The sequence below is a fragment of the Danio rerio genome, chromosome 2 (assembly GCF_049306965.1).
Source record: "Danio rerio strain Tuebingen ecotype United States chromosome 2, GRCz12tu, whole genome shotgun sequence".
Lineage (NCBI taxonomy): Eukaryota > Metazoa > Chordata > Actinopteri > Cypriniformes > Danionidae > Danio > Danio rerio.
The window spans coordinates 40,277,614-40,297,927 of record NC_133177.1 but is presented as its reverse complement, the minus strand read 5'-3'; the positions used below and the strand labels follow the sequence as shown (position 1 = coordinate 40,297,927).

General features: G+C 37.7%; 1 protein-coding gene across 1 annotated transcript in view; it reads left to right on the top strand.

Annotated features, from left to right (window-relative positions):
* Positions 1 to 20,314, top strand: part of skila (SKI-like proto-oncogene a) — a 49,738-nt gene extending 29,424 nt beyond the window's left edge. Inside the window, exons 3-8 of the mRNA XM_017351932.4 lie at positions 2,593 to 2,697; positions 6,744 to 6,829; positions 8,430 to 8,575; positions 11,075 to 11,337; positions 13,527 to 13,748; positions 16,241 to 20,314. Coding sequence (XP_017207421.2) covers positions 2,593 to 2,697; positions 6,744 to 6,829; positions 8,430 to 8,575; positions 11,075 to 11,337; positions 13,527 to 13,748; positions 16,241 to 16,483 — 1,065 coding nt within the window. The 3' untranslated portion in view covers positions 16,484 to 20,314. The remainder of the gene's footprint in view (positions 1 to 2,592; positions 2,698 to 6,743; positions 6,830 to 8,429; positions 8,576 to 11,074; positions 11,338 to 13,526; positions 13,749 to 16,240) is intronic.

The following is a 20,314-nucleotide window of genomic DNA, read 5'->3' as shown; positions in this document are numbered from 1 at the left end:
GCGAGTATACGCAATGTTGATTCTGTTACTGTGTGAGGGTTATGAAAGCATTTAGGCATAAGAAAATGTAACTTTGAAAAATTAAAATAAATTAATTTTATTTGTTTATAAAACACAGACTATGTAGTATTATTTTACATTTGTTTGTTTAATTACTGTATAACTGAATACAGTTTTGACTATTCGGAAAATACTAAAGCGCTAGCTACTTAATTAGCATTTTTTTATTGAATTCATCTATGATTGTATTTTATAAAATGTATTAAATGCAATTATGTATGTATGCATCTATATATGCATCTAAAGCAATATATTCTTTACAAACATTAATTCAACTCGTATAGTGAAATTGCATTCATATTACAATATATATCGTTAAATAAATATCTTGGCACGGCAGTCACCGACAGATCCCAAGTGATGCTCAAGCACTGGTCGTGTTTTTAAATACATTTAATGTTAGCCTTTTTAAATAAGACAATGTTTGACTTGATGTGATTATAAGATTAATGCTAAATGTGGTTGTTTTAGGTAGAAAAAAATTCACTTCAAATATCAGTTATTTGATATAATATTTAAGTAATTTAATGTTTAAGTAATAAAAGAATATTGAAATTTTAAATTATACATTATTAGTTAATTATAAATTATTTTATATACATCATATTTTCACTGTCATAGATGCATGTTGTATTAAGCCTCATATTAATTATATCGAATTTAATATTTAAATTGAATGTTTAATGTTTATTTTAATTTTAGTTTTAAATAAATATTCCTTTTTTTTCTTTAATAATCAGCTGTGTGTGTGTGTGAGTGCGTGTGCGTTTACATGTGCGTGTGTGTGTGTGTGTAATAAATTTTATATTTAAGTAATTATACATTAAAGTACGTCTTATTTAATTTATTTATTTTCTTTTCAGCTTAGTCCTTTTATTAATCAGGGGTCACCACTGCAGAATGAACCGCCAACTTACGTCATATTTTATTGAATTAAATATTTAAATAAATAAATGTCAATATGTTTGATTTAATATTAGTTCTAAACAAATAAACATGTATTTCTTTAATAATCAATTTATTTTAAATAATAAAAAGTACATTATTGAGATGCCACCTCATTTTGAGCCAGGAAAAATCAAGATAAGGTCATGATAGGTCTGATAGTTAACACTGCTGTGTGTGTGTGGAGGGTAAATATTATATAAATATTATGTTTATAATACTTATACCTATAATAATCGTTTACTTACTTTATTCTAATTATCACTTGAATCCCATTACTTTTAAATATCAATTATTTTATATAGAAAATGTAATATTTCATATCATTTAATATTTAATTAATAAAACATTTAAATATTAACTTGTGTATATATAAGTTAATTATAAGTTATTTTATATACATCATATTTACACTGTTACAGATGCATATTGTAATATATTAAACCTCATATTAATTATATTGAATTAAATATTTAAAGAATTCAATGTTAATCTGTTTAATATTAGTTAAATAACTATACATTTATTTCTTTAATAATCAATTAATTTTAAATAATAAACATTTTTCAGGTTCTTTTCCCCTAAATACAGCTATCTATGCACCAGTTATTTGTGCTTTTTCTGTCATGATGTATACTGGTCTGCTACTCATCAAAACACAGCATACCACACAAGTTTTAAGCATTAGAACTGCATACTTAGTTCTCGGGGGATGCGGACCATTTCACTGTAAACGTGAAGGAGACAGATCGGAGACTGTGTGATTGCATGTTTCATGGGTGAGGAGGGAGTGTTGGCTGGGCCATGAAGTGTGGAGAGATGGACCGCTAGACATAGTTTGCGTGTGCGTGTGTGCTTGTCAAGGTTAGACGGGCTTAGCACTGCAGTGTGCTCATTGTTCCTACCCCCCTCAGCAGCCGCCCACCCCTCCCTCGTGCTGCAGTTCTCCTCTACCCTCAAGAAAAACAGCCCTATCTCCAACACGCACATTTTCTTGCGTTTGGCACAGAGGTGTGGGGTTGCCATGTCACCCCGGCACCGCACAGCTGCTTTATGTTGAGCGGCGACGTTGCCATTCATTCTCCAGCCTGCAGGAAACAGGAGATCCCATAGTCTGCAGGAAGTTGTAATTTACTCCAGATAGAACATGTTTCTTCCTCCTCTGGCACGCACCCAGCCACTACTGTTAGTGTCTCTCTGATGAAGGGATGGGGAGGATGTGCATTGCGCTTTCTTTCTGCTGAATAGAGGATGTAATTTATTGTAAACATTAGAAATGCACAGAGATCTTCAGAAGAGTAGAGTTATGTCAGAAGAGTGTAAGGTCTCTTCCCTTCGGTGTCTGTTATATTAGGCTCTGACTGTGTCTGATAACTATCAGCTTGCTCTGGATTCACACACACATACACGCACGCATATGTACATGGCTCGCAGCGTGTTTAGTGAACACGTTGAGCAGAGGAGGTGACGGACAGATTGAGTGTGTTGATTTGTGCTCTGATATCAGATGTATTGCATGTCTGAGTGTAAACACTCTTGCGAATGAGGTTGTGCTCATAAAGCATGTGCTTGTGTGTTTTTTTACAGAAGGTGGTGGATGATGACGGCCACGGGAGGAAGTCCAGCCCTGCTCCCTGCCCTCCTAACAGCAAGCTGTCTGATAGCGGCCTGGAGGAAAAGCTAGCATCTAAGGTACTGCATCACTTTACACCCAAGTCTTTTTAAATGCAAGGTCACTTTACAGATCTTGGCAATATACCCCCCCCACTTCAACAACAGTTCAATCACTAATAAAGACAAAAATAATATCATACCTGCCTAATGCATTGTATTTGTGCATGTGTTGCATTGAAATCAAACAGCAGAACTGCGTTTGATAATTGCATACTATTTTATAGACACAAGAGGCATGTCTGAACTCATAAACGACTGGCAAATGAACTCTGCTATGATCTGCTGATGACTCAGAACTGTACAGACTAATATCATTTACTATTAAATGAGGCCACTGGAGAGGATTTGAGAAATGTATTGAAGCATAGCAATTGATACTAGTAGGCCATTTGATGATGACAACACTGCGTCACATGTCTAGTATGTTTAGACTAAATTTATACTACTACTCTTCATACACACATCAATGGGTGTAGTAAACCATATTTTATTTTCCGATAATTTGGGAACTAACAATAACATAAAGTAGCATTTATCAACAGATAACTAATATAGCTTCTGATATATTGTGCATTACAAAATGTAGGACTTCATTTGCCTTTCAAATGACACTATACGCCATGCTCCTGACTTAACCATGTGGTGTATAAATTTAGTGTCGTCCTGAATGGAACATGTTTTTTTTTACTTTATGGAAATTCAAACCCTTTCACTGTTGATGTTTTATTGGCTGCCAAATTAGTGAAAGAACAAACCAAACTACTAAATATACTCGCCAGCCACTTTATTAGGTACACCAGTCCAACTGCTCGTTAAGCAAATTTCTAATCAGCCAATCACATGGCAGCAACTCAATGCATTTAGGCATGTAGACATGGTCAAGACGATCTGCTGCAGTTCAAACCGAGCATCAGAATGGGGAAGAAATGTGATTTAGGTGACTTTAAATGTGGCATGGTTGTTGGTGCCAGACGGGCTGGTCTGAGTATTTCAGAAACTGCTGATCTACTGGGATTTTTACACACAACCATCTCTAGGGTTTACATCCAGTGAGTGGCAATTCTGGGAGCACAAATGCCTTGTTGATTCTAGAGGTCAGAGAATGGCCAGACTGGTCGTGCTGATAGAAAGGCAACAGTAACTCAAATAACCACTCGTTTCAACTGAGATGTGCAGGAGAGGATCTCTGAACCCACAACAAGTCAAATCTTGTGGTGGATGTGCTACAGCAACAGAAGACCACACCGGGTGCCACTCCTATCAGCTAAGAACAGGAAACTGAGGCTACAATTTACACAGGCTCACCAAAATTAGACAATAGAAGATTGAAAAAAAGTTGCCTGGTCTAATGAGTCTCGATTTTCTACATTTGGATGGTGGGGTCAGAATTTGGTGTCGACAACATGAAAGCATGGATCCATCCTGCCTTGTATCAACAGTTCAGGCTTGTGGTGGTGGTGTAATGGTGTGGGGGATATTTTCTTGGCACACTATGGGCTCATTAGTACCAATTGAGCATTTTGTCAATGCCACAGTCTACAGGAGTATTGTTGCTGACCATGTCCATCCCTTTATGACCACAGCGTACCCATCTTCTGATGCCTACTTCCAACTGGATAACGCGCCATGTCATTATGCATGAATCATCTTAGACTGGTTTTTTGAACATGACAATGAGTTCTCTGTTCTCAAATGGCCTTCACAGTCACCAGATCTCAGTCCAATAGAGCACATTTGGGATGTGGTGGAACGGGAAATTGGCATCATGAATGTGCAGCTGACAAATCTGCAGCATATATGTGATGCTTTCATGTCAATATGGACCAAAATCTCTGAGGAATATTTCCAGTACCTTGTTGACTTTATGCCACAAAGAATTAAGGCAGTTCTGAAGGCAATGAACTAGTAAGTACTGGTGTACTTTATTAGGTACATTAGTGAGGTGTACCTAATAAAGTGGCCGGTGAGTGTAATTCCCTGATGTGTTCAACACTCCATTTTATCAGTTAAATAAGTGCATCATCTGGGTATTTAAAGTACACATATTCTTTTTAAATTATGAATGCACTACTTACACTATTTATACTACAAAATGGCATAGAATAATGAATAAGTACGTGATTTGGGATGCACCTTTTATCATTTTGGAGAGTCAGAACTTTCATACAGCTGCCATATTAGGCTAAGCAAGTTGAGCAGATGAACTGTTATTTGTGTGGTCTATCTCCTCTTGTCTCTGTTTACACATGGGCTCCTCGTTTATCCCCACACACCCTCTTCCTCAAAGAATCACATGCAGGAAATGGCCTCTTTCTATCTTGCTCAGTCATACTCATCTCAGGCCTCAAAACTAACCTCACCCTTCTCTCCCAGCCCTAGGCAACACCCTCCTTCACACCCCTTCCTCTCATTTTCCCTTTCAGTCATTCATTCAGAAATATCTAACTGCACATACACACCAGAGCCTCAACAGTCATCTGGGTGCCACCTTGCGTCTTTATTTTTTCCATTTCTAGTGGGATAATCACAAGTGTGCAGTGCAAGGTATAACAGGGTCCATTCTGTTTCACGTAACCCACTTCATAGGGCTTATTTATTATTAACGTGCATTATATTCTAAGGTTTGTTGGAGGTTTTTGAATGATTTATTTATACTTGTTTTTATGCAGTAGTAAATTTTACAATACTGTTATTGGATATACTGTAAATATAAAAGTAAACAAGCAATTACAAGATTAAACTAGTATTTGTGTTAAATGATCCTTCAAATATGCTAATTTGAAGGTCAAGAAACATTCAACATGCTTAATATCAGAAACTTTTTTTATTTTTTTACCCCACACAACATACAATTCAAAATACATCAACATTCAGGAAACTAATGTAAACAAATTATAATAAAATAACAACAACACAAAAATTATAACCTAAATATAAAATACAACAGAAAGCCAAAATGACAACCCTTCAACAATTTTTTTACATGCTTTCCAAATACTGTAAAAAGCTACCCCATTTCTGATTGAAAGTATGCGTGAAGTATGTCCTGAAGCCTTCTCAACATATGTTCATATGACGCAGTAGAAGTCATCACCTCAATCAATCCTTAAAAGAGGGAGTATCTGAGTTCTTCCAATTTCGCTGCACCATTCTCACAGCCATAATACATCCTGCAACGGCTAGCCCAGCCTGTGCTTTAGACATTCCAAGAAGACAAACTCTTGTTGAATAAGGTAAAGGTTGTCCCAGCCATTTGTCAAGGTTTTGAATAACTCTTGTCCAGAATGGAGCCACCAAATGACAGTTCCACATTAAATGTAAAAAGGTTCCCACAGAATGACCACACTTCCATCTGTGGTTATTTTTCATTAATCCTGGCCTATACAAGACCCCCTATACCAGTAACTACTACTTCCCATTCACCCTCTTCTAATATCGTAAACTTTACGAAACGTTTGATCAATCAACTTTTAATCAGTTTAATTCATGCTTAGTAACATATTATTATAAATAGGGACCATTTTGTTCACATTGCTACAGTCTTTGTGAGACAATCTGAGACATATTACTATGTTACATATGTTACTAGAGCCAGTATACTTGACTCAACCTATACATCAACAGTCAAAAGGCCATAGACCCACCTGGGCTGTTTCCCTAAACGCCGTCTTCCTCTTATCCTCTTCATTAATGCTCTACCTGTCAGCCTCCGCTCTGTGGCCTCTGATGGATTAGCTCTTCTCATGCATACATGATATTACAGCAGGATGTTTATACTGCTCTGTTTGTGTACTCTGCTCCAGGCGTCCACACTCCCCTCACCAAGTTTCCCTCTGTGTGTTTGTACATTTTGTGTGTAATTATTGCTGTTCGCTTGCTCCTGTGCAAATGCACTTGATAATCTGTGTGTAATCAGACCTTAAAGAACTTCTTTATTATTCATGTACAGATTTGTGTAGACATGTATTTTAATGCTACTCAAACAGTCCATTTCATATTCAAACTGCCTTAAAGTGCTTCATTAATATTGATATGTGCTTGTTTGTGTGTATGTGTGTTTGCAGGGCAACTCGCAGTCTTCACTGGTATTCAGTCGACTGTTTCCTGACATCAAAGAGGAACCAGGACATGCTCCCATCATCCATCCGAGGTATGGCCCTTTTTCCTTAGTGTTTCCTTTTTGGCCTTGTTCCAAAATCCAACAAAAACAAGCAAGTGTATATGATAAAATGGACACAATTCCATAGATGTCATGTAGAGCAGTGGTCCCCAACCCCCAAGCTGCAAACTGGTATCAGTTCTGCGGATCAATTGGTACCAGGCCGCACAAAACATCATTAATTATTTCTATTTTATTTACTATCTTTACTATCTGAGTTTTATTATTGTAAAAAATTCTTTATTTTAAAAAATGACTGTATTTTCTCAGTTATGTCTTGGTCACTTGAGTGCCAAAATTAAATCCACAAGCTAGCAAAAACCGACCTCTTTGGAAAGTTTCTTTGTGATAATTAAAAGGGCCAGTGATTGAGTGAAACTAGGTGAAGCCAGTATGTCTGTGCTAGAAGATAAGCTGCTGGTGATCGTAAATGATGGCAGCTTTATGGGTCGTTCACATATCATGTTTTTGTGAGCAAGTTCGTTATTTCCCATGGAGACACTTGGCTTGCGCCACCCGCTCACATCTTCCAGGCGCACCTAGTTGAAACCATCTTTCAGAATGCTGCGAGTGCACCATGAGTCACGTAATAAGATCTGATCAAGCAGCTTCATACTTTGTATGGGATATACACATTTCGGTAGACTAACTCATACCTGCCATTATTGGTCTCTGAAAATGCGGGAGACTGGGGAGGGGGGGCGGTGGTGTTGGAAAACACAGTTCAGAACCGGGTTAGTCAATTGTACTGTGGTGTTAGTACCTGTACTATGGAACGGGTTTCAGGCGACCGCTGCGATCGAATGCTATACCAAAGTTGGTGACCCCGGGGGTGTTACAGACTATACCAAAAAAAGCTGTGGACCGAGGGGAGGTGGTTAAGGGGAGGTGAAATTACAGGAGGTTTCCGGGAGAAATAACAAAATGAGAGGGTGGCAGGAGATCGGTCTGAAATACATGAGACTCCCGGGAAAAACAGGACTGTTGGCAGGTATGGACTAACTAGTTCAGACAAACACAGGGCACCCAAACACTGCAGTGCTTTTTAATTTGCTTTATTAATAAAGCTTGTATCAGAGTTACAGCAATGTTTTGTCAGCTTGTCATCCTCAAAAAAAAAAAGTTGATGGTCGCCTAGCAATCTACGTTGAACTAAAACCCCCATATCCGCCAACCTTTGCATATGTATAGCAACACCCTTCAACCAGTCACATTGCCCTGGCAAACCTCAGACAGTGTAAAAGTGTTTTTAGGCCAGTTGTTAGCATGCGTTTTCAGAGATCTGATTAAAAAGGAATGTCATCTTCATGCATTCACATTCTTTTTAATCATTTGCAATTTTTCTTATTTCATCACTCTCTACGCCACTTAAAGTGATTAAATTGCATTGCCACACTTCAGCTATATCCTTTTCTTTAAAAATATGTTAATTAATCCCCAGTCTGATCTGATTATTGAGATTAGCTGTGTAGCGCATCATTACTTGTTCAGCTATAGACGTAAAAGCTCTCTCAGAGCGACAGTCCTCCTGTTATTGCTGGGATTTTCAGTTTAGTATGTGCACCAGTTTGAAGGATTTTATTGTTTGCAGCTACTACCTGTACACGTACGATAAGATGGTGGCCCCTAACGTGTCCCTGCGGAAGGAGAGAGAGGTGAGCCATGAGGTTCTGGGGGCCCTGCTCAAACAACACTACAGCAGGAGGACGTTCACCCATGACAACCAGCCCACCACAGGTCAGTGCACGCTCACCATTGACTTACACTAGTAAATGATTGTGCATACATGCGCAAGAGTGATAGGCTGTTAGAGGTCAGAAGTTTATGCACATGCGTGTGGTTGACTGTCTCAGAGCGTGAGGAGCTGCTGAGAGTGTCTTGCTAATGATTTATACAGCTCACATTTTATAGTGAAGAGAGGGAGAGAAAAGAGGCCGCCGTCCCTGTGAGCGCCAGATCGCTCTAGAGTAGAGTGCTGGGGGAGGGTCTCCAGTCTCCACCGCAACACGCCACATTTCCTCTCGTCCTCCTTCTGCCCATCTCTCTCTCTTTTCCTTTTTTTCTGCGCCTCGCTCTTTCTTTGTACACTTTTTAATACTCTTTCAACCCCCACTGGCCTACCACTCACCTCTTGATGATTTCCGCTTTCTATTTTTTCTTCTCTCTATCTTGCGTCCAGCTCTCCCTTTCATTGATGTACCCGATCTCCATCCTGGCTACTCTTTTCCCCCTTGCTTTCCTCCCTTTTCTCATCCTCAATTTTTCCTCGCTTTCCTCCATGTACCCGTTCTCCATTCTGGCTCCTTTAGTATTTCTAGCTTCATCGGTCTGTTATTTTCCTCTCTCTTGTTCTCAAGCTGTTCTGTCATTCTGCTTCCTCGACTCTTTTTCTTCCACTGCCGTCCTGCTACAGTCATAATTTCTTTTTTCTATATGCACTCATCCTTTATCCTGCCGCTGACTATCATTTCCTTTTCTTCCACATATCTGTTCTCTGTCCAGGAAATCCCTTATCTCTCTTACACGTACCTGTTCTCCATCCAGGTTCCTCCATCTCTCTTCCTACATCTGTTTATCTCTCTTCCTCCATCTCTCATCCTTAGTCTGTCTCTTTCTCTTTCACACACTCAGTTTTCCATACTGGCTCCACCTTTCTCTCCTAATCCATCTAGTCTACTTCCATATACTCAATACAGTTTTTTTCACATTTAATGCCTTATCTGTCTCTCTCTTTCTTCCTTCACCATCTGCACTTGTTCTCCATCCAGTCTCTTCCATCTTTCATGTCTTGTTTTCCTATTGGACTATATCTATTTTTCCGTTTTTTCTCTATCCAGGCTTTTCCCCGTCATTCTTTCTTTCTCATACTGTTCTCTATCCTAGCTTCCCCTTTCTCCCCCTCCATAACAATCTGTCTATCTCTCTTTTTTACATGTATCTGTTTTCTATCCAGATACCTTCTGTTTCTTTATCTTTTCCTCCCCTTATCTGACATTCCCAATCTGTCTCTATTCTGTGTACCCATTCTCCATTCTGGCTCCCTTCTTTCTCCCTTTTTAGTCCGTCTCATTTTCTTCTACATTTCCATTCTCTATCTAATCACTCTTTTCTGTCTTCCTTCATCTGTCTGTCTTTTTACCACTTATTATATCTCTAATTTCTGTATCTGTTCTCCATTCTGGCTCCCTTCTTTCCCTTGCATTATATCTTTATTTTTTTGTACCCGTTCTCCATTCTGGCTCCCTTCTTTCCCCTTTTAGTCTGTCTCACTTTCTTCTTTCCCCTTTTAGTCTATCTCACTTTTTTCCATTCTCTGTCCAATAACTCTTTCTTTCCTGTCTTTCTTCGTCTGTCTGTCTGTATCCCCCCTCATTATATATATATAATACCCAATCTCCATTTTGGCTCCCCTCTTTTCCCCCTTCAGTCTTTCACTTTCTTCTACCTTTTCATTCTCTATCCAATCACTATTTCCTGTTTTCCTTCATCTGTCTCTTTTTTTCCCCCCATCATTATCTCTTTCTTTTTTGTACCCGTTCTCCATTCTGGCTCCCCTCTTTCCCCCTTCTGTCTCTTTCTTACTTCTGTTTCTCAATCCAGGCATCATTTTTTCTGTCTTCCTTCATTCATCTCTCTTTTTCCCCTCTCATTATATACATTTTTGCTATACTCAATCTCCATTCTGTCTCCCCGATCTCTCATTTCTCTGTCTTCCATGTTGAAATTCTCCATCCTGGCGTTTCTGGTTCTCCATCTCTGACTCATTGCTGTGAGTGTGACAGACAGGTCTTAGTCACAGTAGAGGCCAGCAGCAGAGCGAGACTGTTATTCGGCTCTGCAGTGGCAGACCTGCAGCCTGCCTGTCCTACATTTAAATGAGCTGCATCTTGCACACACACACTCTCTCTCTCTCCCCCTCAGTCCCTCTGGACTCCCATATTGCTCATCTAAACACACACGCTAGGCTGCTGCGGTTTCCCTGGTGCAGGTGATTTGTATGTTAACAGCGTTAAAAAATACTTCAGATTGAGAAATCCTTCCCCCTCCACATGCCGCACGTTTCTGTGTCACACTTTCAGCTCTTCCCCTCTATGCTGACCTTCAAAGAGAGACACCCACAGAGAATTAGTCACACAGACTGTCAGCATATGACAGATAAGGTGTGTGTGTGTGTGTGTGTGTGTGTGTGTGTTTGATCGCGTGAATGTGGTTAACTCTTTCTTCCTTTTCCCTCAGATCTTCCTGCATCTCCTTCTTCCACTGCAGAGGAGGCCAAATCCCACCACACGGGCGAAGCACACGAGCGCCGCCAACCTCCTCCGCCGGTCGCCATGGAGACCAGCCCGGGTGGCAAGCAACACGCCCCCATTTCCATGGCGGGCAAAGACAGCGGCGCAGAGGATGACAAGGACAGGATCATGCTGGAGATCGTGCAGATGTACCGGCGGCAGCAAGAGAAGCTCAATTCCACGCTTCAGAAACAGCTGCAGCTAGAGATGGTGAGGAAGTTCAATTAGATGAATCATGCCTACTGGAGACGCACAGGCTCTGTTCTAAACTCTAATGAGCTGCCTTACTGTCTGCTGTCTACATGGGCAGCTACCTTCTAAGTTAGCATCATGACTTACAGGCTTCTCACTCCATGATTATGGTTGATTACACTTAAGCAGAATGCATCTAATAAGTAGGGTAAATATTTTTTTCAATTTCTGCTGACAGCTTTGTAAAAAATCAGTGGATTTATTATTGTGGGAGTATCGTAACTAAAAACAATAAATGAAATAATAAAATAGCTTTAACTTTTATTTAGTGTTTACAATGTAAATCTATTTAGATCTACTTATTTGGTAAACAAAGTAAGTCTCTCTTATAATATATGAACTAAAAGACAGAAAATCTTACTTTACAAACTGTATTGTAAATAAATTAAACTAACACTTTCATATTAGTCAATAATATTACTGAAAGTAATTTAAAAACTGAATATAAAATTACAAACATTTACTACGGATGCTCTGATTGATTGGCCGAAGATTGGAATCGGCCGATAATCACATTTCATGTCTTAATCGGTACTCGATCTGGCCAATCTCATGAACTGGTTGCAAGTGTTTGTTTACGTGTTTACAACCCAGGTTATAGATCCACAGTGGTACAACACATGCTCAGTGTTTCCAAATTGCAATGTCAGTAATTTTTCTTACCATTTTTTTCTATCTGTTTTATCTGTTATTTTTTGTTAAGCTGCTTCTAACCATTACATGTACGCAACATTCCTAATTTATTCTCTTAGGTAAGGTGAGTTCTTATACATAGAGGGAGAATGTGCTTATGCAATGGCAAAGTTATATAAAGCTTGAAGCATCAAAATCGGTGCTTGGTATTGGCTGATTAAAATGACGAGGGATTGCTACTCGAAATCAGCTGCAAAATTCCTGATCAGAGCATCCCTAACATTAACACAAGTAAATGAATAGACTCAACGATGGGCTATAATCTCCAGATTTCTGCACGCACAAATTTTGTGTGGGCCCTACAAATAAGCTGTTTAAAAGGCTAATTGTGATTTTATGATATATATATATATATATATATATATATATATATATATATATATATATATATATATATATATATATATATATATTATGTTATGTAGTAAAAATATAATATACAGGGAAACATACACACTAAAGTGACTACAGGAACAGAGTGGTAAACAATAATGCAAATAGTAATGTAGAAATAATTGTTATTTGTCATTAGTTCATTTTCCTTCGGCTTAGTCCCTTTATTCATCAGGGGTCACCACAGCGGAATGAACCGCTGATTTATCCAGCATATGTTTTCATGCAGCAAATGACCTTCCAGCTGCAACCCAGTACTGGGAAACACCCACACACTCACAATTACACATGTACACTACGGCCAGATTAGCTTATTCAATTCACCTATAGTGCATGTCTTTGGACTGTGGGGGAAACCATGTTATTTGTCAAGCCCAAGTATTTATGTTTTTTTTTTTTTGTTTTGTTGATAGTACACATCTTAATCTGCTCACAATGTTTGCTGATGAATGCTTAAAAAGGTTCAATGAAACTGATGTTAATTCAATGTGTCAATTGTAATACATTTCATTCATATCTATGTAAGTGGTTTATAAATTGCTTTGACACGTTTGAGTTTGAAAAAGAAAATACCCTTAAGCATCTCTGCTGCTTATAATTTGACATGTGAAATTACATATGGTAAAAATCTTGAGCTTCATAAGCACAAATAATGAAAAACAATCAATTTTCATCTGTACCCTTTTTTAATGCATGTATGCAACAATTCTTGCTGCCATTTTGGATGAAAATGCTCATTAAGCTTGCCATATTGCTTCTGGGATTGTCTCATCCTTAAAATGATACATGCGATTCTGCCCTAGATTTTATCTTGGAAGAGGCGGTGTGATTTTTGCGTCAGATGCATGCATATAATCTCTAAAAACAACTCGTCTAATAGGCAGTTTGATGAGGTTGGAACAGAGCCATAGTTGTCTTTTTATATATTATCATGAAAGCTCTTTTTTTTTTGGTCATGTGAAAAGTGAAAGGACTTGTTACAGCGTGAGCCCGGACTTGTCCACTGCAGACCCGTAAGCTCTGGCACAGATAGTTTGACGCATGTCATGTTGTGTGTGCAGGAGCTGGAGGCAGTGCGCGGGGGCGAGGCGGCCCGGCTCAGGGAGTTGTCTGCGGAGCAGCTGGAGCTGCAGAACGAGCTGGAGGCGGTGCACACTGAGCATGCTCAGAGACTGGGGGAGGTGCGGCAGGAGCAGAGGCAGCTGGAGCACCGGCTCGAGCAGCTCAAACAGCAGAGTTGCGCCTGTCAGCCTAAAGAGCAGGAGGCACAGTACAATGCACAGGTAAATGCATATCTGAGCATGCCCGAAATCACGATGTGATGCAACAACCACAACAACACAAACTATACCCAGTGTGAATTATCCCTGCACCCAGTGGAATATGCTGCTTGTATCAGCACGGCTCATCTGTGTGGGAGTGATTCAGTTATTTGTAGAGAGATACGCATGCACATTGAAACGGAGAGCCAGGATGACTTGCACAGTGGGCCTGATTCCTGCGTTTCAGTCATCAACTAGGTCAAGTGGCTTACAAATGTTTTAAAACAAATAAACAGTATAAAGGGCAGTTCACACCTTGCTGACAGACAGCACCAGACACTTTGTCGAAGCACTGTGTCAGAGGGTTGCCCATTGCATGTAGTGAATCTGCACTTATCAGATTGTAGGGGAAGTGATGTGTTATAATCTGATAATCGTCCACGTTTGTTATTGTCAATTGTCAATTGGCATTCATTATATCAGATCATAATACCTAATAGTACCAATTTATCCGTGCTGATATTAGCACACAGAGCAAATTGAAATCAAAATAAAATCTAAATAAGATTTGCATGTTTTCCTATTAAGGTTATTTCTTACAGAATTGTGTTAGAGGCCTTTATTAAGCACTTGTATTGTAATTAATGCATTGCAAACACATCATTAATGCTATATTGGATGCAAGTGATCTCTGAGCTGTGCATTTAATGTTACAAAATATTTTCATTTTAATATTTAGACATCATCAATTCCGTGTTACTATTGATGATAACATTTATGGAAATGGTCAATTTCAACTTCAGCTAGAAATTATTTTGATAGTTTAAATGAAGTACTTAAAGATTAGAAATGTTGCCTTTGGAACTAGCTGAATTTTATTTTAAATAATAAAAATGTTATATAGTAATATTGATAAAAATAGGCATCAACGATTAAAAATCCCCAATTTAAATAGAAATGTTAGGAATAAAGCTAGACAACACTTAACTTGAAGTTCACAAAATGTGCGTCGGATTTAAATGATTGAACTTCTCCGTTACTTAGAAAGTTAATTCTGTCCTTCTGAGCAAACTTGATGCTCAAAGGCAGCTGACTCATTTCTTGCTTTCCATGTTTTTCTTGCTTTAGATACTTGTAACTATTAAATAGACACCAGTACTTTGCTATTAAATGCTAATACCTTTCGATGCTGGAATTTAGATGCTAATACTCATTACATACTAGTCCCTATTATTAGAAACTAGTAGTTATTGTTTATTATACATGATCTTCTGAATTATTATGGTACTCCTCTTTTCTGATTAGCATTATTGGACACAGTGGAGTTCAGTAAAAAAAATTGACTAGTAAATTGAATTATCTTGCTAATAACATTTTAAGTAAGAACTAATATCTATTTTATAGACACAAGTACCTAATCAGTGAGTGCTAGCATTCATTAAATAAGAACTAGTGTTTGTTTTAATGCAACAGTATCTTATAGGTAAATACTAGTATGTAAGGATTAAGTACTAGTATCTAGTATTCTTGCTTGTTTTCTTTAGCCCCTGAGCTCATTAGTTGGGTGTATTTTTCACTCCATAATTCTGTGAACAGCCAGAAAACAAATGCTTCATATGATCAGGCTAATTTTGTATGAACAAATACCTTCATAAAAACCTGCAAAATAGTAAGTTTGGAGTATGTAAGTGCTGCTGAAGTGGAGATTTGTCTGTACTCTGGGCTGATTTTGAGTATTAATTTGCCCGCAGTTTTCTCCGTGTTTCAGCAAATGGAATGATTTTTGGTGACCAATCTTATTTTGACGCAAATGTTCAAATACTCAACAATACACTCTGCAAATTTAATATCCTTCCATTGTGTTAGTGACCTTTTTGCCCCATTTACTTTCTTTTTTTTATTTCAAAGCCTCTGCATCATATTAGTATGCATTCTTGATTGTTGCTGGTTTTCCCTGTTGGGAAGAGGTACGATTTGTCATTTTTACCGTTGATCATCAGTTGCAGTGCAAAACAAATGTTGTTTCTGGCTTTTATGTGGAGTATAGTGTGTGTGTGAGAGACCTTTGCGCACTTATCTTGATATATCTGAGGAAATCAAAATGCTGCTTGGCTCTCAGAGCATAGTAAGTGTGTTTAAAGCATGTTTGCACAGGCCTTTCTAAAGGGTTTATGCTGCCAACTCATGATCAACAGCAAAAATGACACATTTTACCTCTTCCTAACAGGGAGGAGTGCGTGATTATTTGGCGTCATGGCTTTGCAATCAAAGAATGTTGTTGTAGTGGAAGATAGTAACGCAAAAACAGCCACCAACATAACAAAAGTGTAGTCAAACTGAACAATACACAGGGGTTAATGACAAGTTCAAATGCCTTAAATTGAGATGTTGATGAGCAAACTGCTTTTGCCTGCAGTGTCATGCATAAAATGCAGTGCAGAAATCACTGATGTTTAGATTTGATGTAATCATTTCCAACCCCTTTCTCTTTCTCTCTCTGCATGTGTGTTCAGCTGTGTGAGCTGCGCTGTCGTCTAGAGCGGGCCGAGGCGGAGCGGCAGGAGCTGCAGGAGGAGCTGTGCAGAGAGCGAGAGGCCAGAGAGAAGCTGGAGCTGATGATCGCTCAGCTTCAGCAGCAGATGAGCCGCTCCGCCAGCAAAGGCAGCAACAGCCCTGCCCAGCCTCCGACCCCTTCCGCCAGCCCTCAGTCCCAGCATTCACCCTGTTCACCAACCCCTGAGGTAACATCCGGATAAACCCCACACTTCAGGAACACGCAGAGCCCTACACAAAACACAAGACAACAGCTCTGCTGAGAAAGAGCAGCTCTCCCATCACGACCATCGCACCCAGACTCAACCTTTGTGTTTAATTTAAAGACTCTTGGTGTCGCCCGGCCTGCAACCAGTCGTTTAGCGTTTTTGGATGTACATGTTTGTTCTAATTTATAGTCGTGCTAAGGGGCTGATGGGACGCAGGAGGCCTTTTTTTTTTCTTTTTTAGGACTTCTTGCCTCCTGTGGAGTTGCTCGAGTGTTTCTTTTTCCTGTCCCGGCTCTTTGCAACAGGAAATGACACTGACACTCACTAAAATACTACCTGTCACGCGGAATCCCAGGATGCCGAGTGACAAAGACGCCAATGCCCTGCAGCAGCAAGAAAACCATGTGGATGTTTACTTTTTTATTTAAATCCTGTGTATTGGTTATTTCGTACAGAAAAATGGGAGAATGTGCTTTTTTTTCTTCTTCTTAAAATATTATTTAGTTATTTTACTTGATAGACAAGAGTCCCTTACTGAGGCCCCCCTGCTTTAAGATCATAATCCTCCTCTTTTCCTCAGCGCTTTTGTTTCCCAGCCTGCCGTTTGTCTTTTTGGGGTCTGGTGTTGATTATGCGTTTCCTGTCTGCGCTGCTGACCCTTTGCAGACTGCTGTAAAACACCAGGCCGCCTCATTCCTATGAGAAGCCGAACGCAAAAACACACACATTTGCCCTCTGCTGGAGAACACTATGTATAACAAGCTATTTAACGTTTCATCTATAAAAAAACCTACTTGTATCAATTCCCGTGCTACTACTAACTATTTTTAAATTCTAGTATCATAACTTTAAGTATTAGTAATTATTTATTAGCTACTGTTTCTCATTTTTATTTATGTAGTAGTGCCTATTCATTAGTTCATATTAATTAGATGCTAATACTTCATTATTAGATACTTGTAACTATTAAATAGACACCAGTACTTTGCTATTAAATGCTAATACCTTTCGATGCTGGAATTTAGATGCTAATAGTCATTACATACTAGTACCTATTATTAGAAACTAGTAGTTATTATTTATTATACATTATCTTCTGAATATTATGGTACTCCTCTTTTCTGATTAGCATTATTGGACACAGTGGAGTTCAGTTAAAAAATTGACTAGTAAATTGAGTTATCTTGCTAATAACATTTTAAGTAAGAACTAATATCTATTTTATAGACACAAGTACCTAATCAGTAAGTGCTAGCATTCATTAAATAAGAACTAGTGTTTGTTTAAATGCAACAATATCTAATAGGTAAATACTAGTATGTAAGGATTAAGTACTAGTATCTAATAAGAGGAACTAGTACTAACTACAATTACATGAACATGTGTAAAAGGCACCGCTGGAATACATACTGATCTAAACAGCCAGTTATTTATTTATTGTTTACTAGTAACTAAAAAAAGTACTTGTGTGTGTATTTTAATAAGTACTAGTATCTAATAAATAAGAACTAATGTGTAACAAATTCTAGTATGTTGCTAGTAACTAAACAGTAATATTATAAGCATCTAAAGTGTTCGCACTAGTAAATAATAAGAATTAATATCTAATAAATAACAAATAATGTGTAACATAAAGGTAGCACTTTAGTTTTGGTCACAATTTACACCATTAACAAATCATTAACTAACGCCACTAGCTTAATAAACCACTAATTAGCTGTTTATTAATAGTAAGGTAGAAGTTGGGTTTAGGTTTTGGATAGGATGAGGGATGCAGTATAAGATCATACTTTATAACTGCTAATAAAAAGTTAATATCTTAATAACAAGCAGGTTATAAGCCAGTAGTTAATAGCATGAATTGAGACCTAAACTAAAGTGTTACCTAAATAAATACTAGTATGTTGCTAGTAACTAGATGCTTATAATGTTAATGTTTAAAGCACTTTTAAGCAGGTACCAGTATCTAATAAATAGGAACTATGTAAAAATAAATACTAGTATGTTGCTAGTTACTAGAAATTTATTTTATAAGCATCTAAAGTAGACACACTAGTAAATAGGTACTAGTATCTACTAAAGACCTAATGTGTATTTTAATATGTACTAGTATTTAATAAATCAGAACTAATGTAAAAAAATAGATACTAGTCTGTTGCTAGTAACTAAACATTATTTACTAGTGCTTATACTTCAGGTGCTTATATTAACATTTAGTTACTAGCAACATATTAGTGTTTATTTATTACACATTAGTTACTATTTATTAGATACTAGTAAATATTATTTACTAGTGTTTATACTTAAGATGCTTATAATATTAATAATTATTAGTATCTAATAAATAAAAACTAATGTGTAATAAATAAATACTAGTATGCTGCTACTAACTAAACATGAATATTATAAGCATCTGAAGCATAAGCACTAGTAAATAAGTCCTAGTATCTTATAAATAAGAACTAATGTGTGACAATAAATACAAGTATGTTGCTAATAATTAGATGCTTATAAAATTAATGTTGAAAGTATAAGTACTAGTATTTAATAAATAAAAACTAATGTGTAATAAATAAATACTAGTATGCTGCTACTAACTAAACATGAATATTATACGCATTTGAAGTATAAGCACTAGTAAATAAGTACTAGTATGAAATAAATAAGAACTATATGCAACCAACAAATACCAGTATGTTGCTAGTAACTAGATGCTTATAATATTAATGTTTAAAGTATTTGCACTAGTAAACAATACGTACTCGTATCTAATAAATACGAACTAATGTGTAACAAATAAATACTTGTTTGCAGCTGGTAACTAAACATTAACATTATAATCATCTAAAACTGGAGTGCCCAAACTCTGTCCTGGAGGGCCGGTGTCCTGCATATTTTAGTTGCAATCCCAATTAAACACACCTGAACTAGGTAATTAAGCTCTTTCTGGGTATACTAGAAACCTCCAGGCAGGCGTGTTGAAGGAAGTTGGAGCTAAACTATGTTTGGGCACCCCTGATCTAAAGTATAAGCACTAGTAGATGATATGTACTTGTAATAAAATAAAAACATCATAACCCAGAAAAATAGGTACTAGTAGCATGAAGGAAATCAACACTAGTACGGTTTATAGATTAAATTTAACACTATGAAAATCTGCCCCCTTTGAGCAAGATGTGCAGTTGTGCAAACGAGCTATCAGGATGTTGCAGTTCACACTTTCTACCGTTGCGTCAAAGGAATTAATTGGTTGTAGTTGCTAAATAATTGCAGAACAACGTCCTATCTAGAAGCAGAGCAGACCTTATATTTTGACATCTTCCTAGTGTTAGGATATATCAGGATAGATAAGTGCAGCTCTCGTCTCTTCGTTCATTATTCCGGGTGACTGAATAAACAGGTCTGATGGAGAGAAACAGAGGCAGTCAGGAGGCCAAAGGAGGGACGCTGAGGAGTGAATGAATGCGCTCGCGTTTGCTCTCTGGGGTTGAGGAGGCTCAGAACGGGGCAGCTGCATCTGATGCAGTTCTTCATTTCAATGAGAGTATGTAAACAATACCAAGCAGAAATCGGGGCTTCTTTCCTTCACGATGTACATATATCTCGCATCAAACATTCCACTGTGCACAGCTCATCAGCCAAGAGACTAAATGTACAGTGCAAAAAAACAACCCGACTTATGTGAATACATCCAGCAATGAAGAAGAATCCATAAAAAAGAATTAAGACTATATTGTAAATGAGTGCTTTTTTTGCCATTTTGGAACTTTATTCAGAAATTATTTAATGTATTATTAACTAATAAAGATTTATATACACTTTGTA